The sequence below is a fragment of the Electrona antarctica genome (assembly GCF_951216825.1).
Source record: "Electrona antarctica genome assembly, contig: scaffold_119, whole genome shotgun sequence".
NCBI classification, from domain to species: domain Eukaryota; kingdom Metazoa; phylum Chordata; class Actinopteri; order Myctophiformes; family Myctophidae; genus Electrona; species Electrona antarctica.
In genome coordinates, this window is record NW_027637418.1 from 160,844 (window position 1) to 169,494 (window position 8,651).

General features: G+C 41.0%; 1 protein-coding gene across 1 annotated transcript in view; it reads right to left on the reverse strand.

Moving 5' to 3' along the window:
* Positions 1-549: 549 nt before the first annotated feature.
* LOC306918946 (von Willebrand factor A domain-containing protein 7-like) overlaps positions 550-8,651 on the reverse strand; it is a gene marked incomplete at its 3' end in the record, with an annotated part of 9,182 nt that continues 1,080 nt past the window's right edge. Inside the window, exons 2-10 of the mRNA XM_079531783.1 lie at positions 8,131-8,406; positions 7,943-8,036; positions 7,352-7,486; positions 6,135-6,321; positions 5,205-5,377; positions 4,694-4,809; positions 3,837-3,953; positions 1,652-1,855; positions 550-714 (exon numbers count right to left, since the gene is read on the reverse strand). Coding sequence (XP_079387909.1) covers positions 550-714; positions 1,652-1,855; positions 3,837-3,953; positions 4,694-4,809; positions 5,205-5,377; positions 6,135-6,321; positions 7,352-7,486; positions 7,943-8,036; positions 8,131-8,406 — 1,467 coding nt within the window. The remainder of the gene's footprint in view (positions 715-1,651; positions 1,856-3,836; positions 3,954-4,693; positions 4,810-5,204; positions 5,378-6,134; positions 6,322-7,351; positions 7,487-7,942; positions 8,037-8,130; positions 8,407-8,651) is intronic.

An 8,651-nucleotide genomic window follows, 5' to 3' on the forward strand; every position in this document is an offset into this window, starting at 1 on the left:
TAACTCTGCTCGCTGTTCAAGATAACCACTTTCAGGCAAATGCAGGTGTTGCAAAAAGGTCAATATCTCCCGAATGGAACATGGTAAAATCAAAATGTATTTTTTAAATTGAAGTGGACAAGTTCAGCTTTCTTTTGATGTATGCGTGTGATTCTCGCTATAAGAGAACATTTTGCTGTGGGCCCCCGAACAAGGCCTTTGTGCAATGTTAAACGGTAGCAACATCAAAATAGGCCTGCCGAGATCCTGTAGCAATCAAAGTGTTAAGATCTATGTTGTTGATCCTCCTGTCAGTGACGTCTGGTGGCCTAAATGATCAATGGAATGACATGCGTAAATGTGCGCAGCGTCCCTCACACAAGAGTGAAGAGACGCACACACGCACCCATCATTGCTGCTTTTCACTACAGTCAATGGGCACGGGGCTACTTCAGTTCAGATACAATAATTGAATTATTTGTCGCTCAAATACCGGCAGAAGTGGATGTCTCAGTGGTGCATGACTTGACAGTTTTGCGTGCGTGTGAAGAATTTGCGTGCATCCCACGCTCATTGCGTGAGAGTTGGAAGCTCCGTTTTACCTTCTGGGTTTATAAGACTGAAACTCATGGAGCGTCCTGTGATGTAGAGGATTAGGTTTGTAACTGATTCGTCTACTGAGAAGGTGAAATTAGCGGGCCTTCCTGGGGTTCTGGCAGCTTGCAGAATGGTCACCTACAGTAGTATAGAAACAAAAATGATTAATCTGGTCCTAGCACAAGTAAGACGCGCAAACGCGGGAAGCGAACGCAGCTCGTAAATTGCAATAACAACAATTAGAATAAATTACGTACTTTAAGGTTTTTTAAGTTAAGTTTTTTTTAATTAAATGTTTTTTTAAGTTTTTTTAGTGTGTGTATGTGTGCGTGCGTGCGTGTTTTTTTTTAAGTTAGTTTTTTTTTAAGTTAAGTTTTTTTTTAAGTTTTTCCTTTTTAAGTTTTGTGTGTGTGTGTTTTTGTGTGTGATACAGCTGCGCCCTCTGGTGGTGGGCGGGTGGTGTTACAGCGTGACAGACACACAGACAGACAGACAGACATGATCTGCTGGGTCTCATAGTAAATGCTCACTGCGTTCGCAACTAAAGCCACATTGGTGGCTGTGAGAGGTAACTGTTTTGATACTTGCAACACTGGCCGTACCAGATGACTGAAGCTCAGTGTGGTAAAGTTAATTCGAGGTGATGTGCTGATAGTTTTTAATCCCATACAGGATTTTGAAAAGCTATATTTCTGCTTGATTGATAGAATACTTTAACAGGTTGCAGAAAAAAGCCCAGTTAAAGTACAGTTCAATACAAGGTCTGTTAAGTGGATTTGAAACCCCCAAAAGCCTGCCATACAGCTTGTTTCCATTGGGGTCATTCATATTAAATTCATCAGAACATAATGACAAATACAAATATACAGTACTAAAAATGCTTAAATATCTCAAATAGTGTAGCTTTAATTTACAGCAAACATATTCATTAATTAAGAACAATAAGTGTTGATTTATCAGTGGTAATTATGCTGATGACTTTAGAATAGTTTGTTAAACACTGTTGGCGATATATTTTCTTTTATGTTGAATTCATAATGATGTTGCCGTCAGATTCTTTTGAAGATTACAGTACCAGAGAGGAAGCAGAGGACTCTGTAATGATTCTGGTGGCCTCTAGCAGCTCGCTCTTGGTGACTTCAATAGCGTTTCCCCCAGACGCCTGAGCCAGGTCTCTGTAGACCTGGGCGTCTGTCTGGCTCATGCGGGCCATCTGTACGCCGATGTCAGACCGTCTCCGACGACGGAGCCCAAACACGCCGGTTAGCATGAAGTTCACCTGCATGCAATTATGTAGATTAAATCAATTTAATGTGGTAGCTCTCGTAATTAAAAGGGACACTTCACCCTTTTTGCAAAACAATATGTTAAGGGACCACTTCACCACTTTTCAACATCTCTTCATATAATTGGTCCTCACTAATGTTCATGATAAAACACCACCATTTTTTCCTACTCAGTCTGTGTCTCATAGGAGGGCTTTGGGCAGTTCGGACACCCGTCCACCAGTGACATCATCATTAGGCAGATTTATTTTAAACAAGATTTGTTTTAAAATATATTTAGATTTGTATTATCGTGAGAACGATGGCTTCAACTTTTGCATTGCAACTTTTCAGGAAAAGAAAGCCTGCCATTTCTATTAGCTTGGATTCACCATCGATGATGTCACTGGTGGACGGGTTTCTGAACTGCCCACAGCCTTCCTATGAGACACAGACTGAGTAGGAAAAAATTGTGGTATTTTATCCTAAACATTAGTTAGGACCAATTATAGGAAGAGAAGTTGAAAAGTGGTGAAGTGGTCCTTTAATGACATTTAGAAGATTTAGAACACTTTCCTCCTGTTTTTTTGTTGTGATATGTGGTTTTAGATATTTTAGCAGTGTCCATGATGTCATGGACGCTGGGCTCACTTACTGACTACATGCAGATGATCCTAAGAGTTTTGAGAATGTATACACACCAGGGCATTCACTTCTAGTCATTTTTACTAGTTGACTAGTTGCCTAGTTTACTAGTCGACTAGTTGTTTATATGTAAAAAATAAAATAAATTAAAAGAATACTTTTATTTTATTTTTATTTTTTTGGAAATAAATATTTGTACATTGAAAAACTGTGTACATGGTGACTATAACTATAATCTACCTGATCTTGAGGCCTACAAAATTTTCTTATCAACTAGTCAACTAGTACCAACAAGGTTGACTAGTGGATGTACTAGTCGACTAGTAAACTAGTCGACTAGTAAACTAGTCGACTAGTTGCTTAATGCCCTAATACACACTGGCAGTACCTAAACTCTGCAATGACAGATGCTTTCCAGGTTTTATATAGTAGAAAACATGTATTTAGATTTTTGACAGAACCAGACTTGATGGAGAAGTTTAAAATAATTTTAACAAGCTAGAGCTTGGTTTGCCTGGTGGAGAGGAAGGAACTGTTTGGATTGGAATGACGATAAGTCCGACCACGGAAACTCCCCGCTGTCAGGTGATACTCCTCGTGAATTGAAGGATGTATGAGCTCAGTTCGGGGCTCTCCCAGGTTGGCAGAGAGTAGCGCCCAGGATTACACCGGGGGACATACATTACCTTCCAACTGTAGCTACCTGAATTTATTCTGATATTTACGAATAAGACATTACTTAATGAACCATATTGGAGCTTTGGCTTCTGTTGGGCGCTCTTATCGTACATCATCCAATTAATATACTTCCTCATGAATTAATTTGTCAACTTTGTAAAATGTTATTATCTTTTAACCATGATGATACCATGATATAGCCTTTATATTCAAAGTTTAAAACAGTTGCACTGCGTTTAGAAAAGTCGATTTGCTCGTCCACATATGACGTAAATTATCCTTTCATTGTCAATGGCATTTAATGTTTGTGTTGCCACAAAAAGCCGATTTGTTCAGACAGATACGACGTAAATTCTCCTTTCATTGTCAATGGCAAATGTGACACGTGTTGGGACGAAAAGCTGTATTCCTAGGAGGGTCTAGCGCCCCTCAAAAAAAAAATACTATATTGTCTCTGTTGGGTGGAAACATGTACAACAGTTTCTTGTCAGGGTTCAAATTTAACAGCAAAAGTAGCAGATCAACAAGCTAAAAACACACCGGAGCTTGTATATCGGATACTTTTGTGTGACGCTGTAGTATGATCAGCACGGCAAAAAAATAAAATAAAACGCAAAGTTAAAATATGAAGATAGGAGCAACAATATACTGTTGTCTATGGCAGCCACACACCACTGTCTTGGTGCGCTCGATCAACGCGGTCACAGTGCTCTTCAGGTGGCTGTCCTTAGCCGAGGCATCAGTGAAGAGGAAGATCTCAGAGTTTGGAGGGGCCCCGGTTAAAGCCAGCTATACACAGATGAACACAACAGAGAATAAGGAAGGAGTAGTGTTGAATCACAATCTACAAAGTAACTATATGTAACTAAAGTTTTCAACTAATTGTAGTGGAGTAAAAGCACTATGTTTGTACTCGAGTACATGTACTTAGTTACTTTCCACCATAGACATATATACATAGACGCCCTTTCCGGCTCTGAGGCGCGTGTCACCAATTGAAGGCGGAAGCATTAGCGGAAGCAAGGCGGAAGCTTGTCAAGCTTCCGCGTGCGTAACATAAGTCCCGGAAAAGACGCGCTGTGATTGGCCAGTAGTCACTTGAGTGACAGCGAGAGACATGGAGGAGTCGCATGAGTGACGTCACTTGGGCAGCGACGCAGTCGCCTTCAGCAAATGCCTTCTAAATAAGAAAGCTGCGGAGAACTGTTGCTTTGTGTTCACTCTTTAATGTTTTCTGTTAGTAATCTAATCCCCCTGGCTCTGATGTTGTATTGTTAATAACTTTGTTTGTTTGTGTTTGTTTGTTTGTCTTGTATTGTAATGTATATTGTCATGACTGTTATAAAGATTTGTTAAAAAAAAAAAAAGCCTTCAGCACTGCACTTCCGCCTTCATTGGGATACACGTCGCTCCAATGAACTGCAGCGGCAAATGAGGCATCTATTTCTTATAATATCTATGCTTTCCACCCCTGGTTTGTATGAATAAAAGCTGCAGAACAAACAGGGAAGCAGTCCACACCACTCTACCTGAAGCCCTGAAAGACTCATCTCAGGTAAATCATTGTTCCCTCCTTGTAGTATCAGCTCATTAATGTGAGCTTTGAAGATGTTTAGATCTGTTGTCCTCATCAGTGGACCAAAGTCTAACGTTCAGAGTGGGGGACAAAAAGTTGCATTTCTATTCACGTCTTTTAAACTTTTGAGGCATGGATTACGAGGTATATCATGAGGTCAATAAGAATACTGTTGATGGATTAGAATGTAATACAGTATATAGCACAGAACACTCCCTGGAATTAAAAGTAAACTGTCACAGATTAATTTCTCTTCAGATAGACCATCTCATGGTACGTAAGTTAATGGTGATCCATCTAAACAATTCACTGTTTACCCTTTTTGGAACTCAAATAACTGTTCACCATTGACTCAAGTCATTTAGGAGAAAATGGCTACAAATTAAGCATTGCTGTAAAGTTTATTTCTCTCTTTCTTATTTCTATCTCTTTTTTTAATTTCTCTTACTTTGTAACTATCCTACCTGGATCTCTAAAGGGAACTAGGATGTACGATGAGGGCTCGTCTGGTGTTCCAACTTTACTGTCAAAGAGAGAGGTCACTGCCTTCACCGCCTCAATGTCATCACTCATGCTTGGCGTGGCGTCAATCACAAAACAGAGAGCTTTATTAGATCCCTTGGAGATCCCCATCAACCTGACAGAAGAGGCGAGAGAAAGAGAAATGGAAAACACTTTTCACTTGAACCCCATGCATGCCTATTCTGGGGGGGAACATTTGCCAAAGATAGCAGATCTACAAGCTCAAAGCAGGTCAAAGAAATGTGGTGGTGGTGGTGGTGGAGACAACTAAGTAGCATTTTTATTCAAGTCGTTTAAACTTTTGATGCTACGCGCCGCATTTGAGCTTGTAGATCGGCTATTTTTGGTGGAGACGGAAAAAGAGGGCGGTATAGTTGTAACTGTATTTACGTGGTTAAAGGAGTGTAGTTCACCCAAAAAATATTTTCAATTACACACCCCAGCCTTGATTTCATGAGATTTGTGTTTATGTCACATTCCTGAGCCAATACGTGTGTGACCGGGACAGTGTCATCGTTCAGTAGGAGACTCATACTGGAGGCTCCGCCAGTCAGACCAGTCTGAAGTTAGTGGTTCTGTACTGTACTCCTGTACTGTACAAGCCCTCCTTCCTGGCCTGTGTGTATGTGTGTGTGTGTGTGTGTGTGTGTGTGTGTGTGTGTGTGTGTGTGTGTGTGTGTGTGTGTGTGTGTGTGTGTGTGTGTGTGTGTGTGTGTGTGTGTGTGTGTGTGTGTGTGTACACACATAGCTACGCAATGGAGTGGCTGTACCACTCAAAAAAGACTTCATGGAGTGTGTAATTGAAGTCATGTTTTTGTGTGAACAACTTTAACTTTATAGCGCTGGATTATGTGCATTGTTAGATGCTGTACTGTAGGAAGTCTGTGTGTCCGGCTGCTGCGTCAATGTCCTCCAGCAGCTCTCTGGTAGCAGCTATTGCCAGATGTGCTGCTTCAGAATGGAGATGACCGTGGCTGGAGGTCCGTTTGTCCTTGCTGATCCCGCCTTTTGCCTCAATGCTGCTTGTCCGGTCGACAGGGCCTCCGTGGCTGCATTTCCCTGTTCACCGTTAGATTTGAGAACATACTAAGGCTGAGCTCACACGGTCGCAACACTGATTTTTGTTGTGAGTGTCATGCATTTCCAATGGAGGTCACATGGTCTGTTGTATGGCTTTCAGCTGTGTTTCGACTGCGCCCCTCCCCCTCATACAACACAATGTTGTGTCAAACCATGTGACCTCCATTGGAAATGCATTGGGGCGGCCATGACACTACACAACATTCATCCAACAAGCAGAGCACTGCATTAACCGTGTGAGTGAGGCCACAGGCTGAGCTCACATGGTTAATGCAATGCTCTATGCTCGTTGGGTAGTGTCATGGCCGCCCCAATGCATTTCCAATGGGAGTCACATGGTTTGACACAACATTGTGTTGTGTGAGGGGGAGGGGCGCAGTCGAAACACAGCTGAAAGCCATACAACAGACCATGTGACCTCCATTGGAAATGCATTGGGGGCGGCCATGACACTCACAACAGCAATGCAGTGCATTAAAGGTGTGAGCTCAGCCTCAGTGATCAAATGGTTTAAAATGCCTTTAACCAAACCCATTTAGACCCGAGGCAGAGTCTTAATAAAAAACCTTCTAAAACCTAACCTAAGCTTTCTGAAAACCTTTCTTTGAGGTATTTGTACTTTGGAAATTGTAAAGTAGTAAAGTACAAATACCTCAAAGAAAGGTTTTCAGAAAGCTTAGGTTACTTTTACTCTACTACATCTCGTATCCAAATATTGTACTTTTACTCCTACATATTTTAAATCTTACTTTGTAGATTTTGATTATTATTACAAAACATACTTAACCACTTTTAAATTCAATTTTCTGTCTTAGTTTGGCTGTAAGGTCAGTAATATGATATTTAAATGTAAATCTTTCATCGAGCCAAATACCCAGATATGAATTAGAGTACTTTTTCCACCATTGAATATAGAGTACTGAGGTCCTGATTACTGCCACTAGCCCTGGGAGGTGTTGAGTGATGTCAGACTTCGGTGCTCTACAGGTGACTGTACTGAGTGTCTTACCTTTTGGTTTGGTTGAGAAGAACGGCACAATGCCAAAGTATCCTGAAGTCAGTACTTTCTCCTGTATGATGTCTTCCAAAATATTGTTCCTACAGTCATCTCCATCACAGTTCCGGCAGGTTGCCCTGTTAACATCTGTAGAAAAGTAGTTCCACAAATTATTTTTGCACAAATGGCAATTTATCACCACAATAATGGCAACACACTAACTGGGTATCTGATGTTTTCTGTTTCTCAAGACAGACAGACAACACTGATCCCTGGGTAATGCTTTCTATGAAGCCCATATATACAATGCATTTTAAACATTATGACACTGTATAATTATAGTTGTAAACACTCAAATATTAATACTGCTTTAACCTTAATAACACACCATTATAAAGCATTTCATAAACTTACACGGTCAAGTATCTCATACATGCTAATTTCCTGACACTTTTATTTTGCAATTAACGATCATAGTGCCCGATCGAAGCGAAAACTGTGCACGCACTCTCCCTGGATACCAGAGCAGAATTCTCTGGCCCGAATTCCGATTTTTGCTAAACACATTTTGTATATTAAACCAAACAGATATTGGTAGGCTACCTGCAATGTTGCCAATGCTGGTGTCAGACCTGATTAGGTTGGAGTTTGTGAGTTTGTTGCCCAGTTCCACCCAGTTAGAGTGACTGTAGAAGTCCTTCACATTAGAGGAAAACAATTTACACCAAGATTATTTGGGGAAAATAAATTGTCAAACAGAACAACGATAACGACAACGATATGAGACATACCTGTAAGGGGTGTAAGATTTCCCCCAGCATCTGCCTGGCCGCTTCAAAGTTCCCTTGCTTGTTGTTGGCTTTGACCGCGGACACACCATGTGTGATGATTCTCCTTCCCACAGTGAAACTCTCCGCGTCAAAATGGTAGCTCTCGTTGAGCGCATGGCGGAGGTCCACTCGTACATTTCGCCACTTGATATATTTAATGGCTTGGCAGAAGGTCTTCGAGGACCTCTGTGAGGAACAGGCCACAATGACAGCTGCAGCTGTCAAAGGCTGTTGTCGCTGCAGTGGGGAAAAAACCCATCCAAATACTGGTATAAACACTACCAGAAGAAGTCAAATGGACAGTGGTAACTCAAGTACTCTACGTTTTCTTTTTTTTTTTTACTTTACTGGGGTATTTCCAATTATCTGTATTTTTACTTCTACTCCACCACATCTCAGAGACAAATATAGTACTTTTACTCTAGTTGTTAGATTACCACTTCAGACCTATATCCATTTCTGCCACACACACTAGCTGCTAC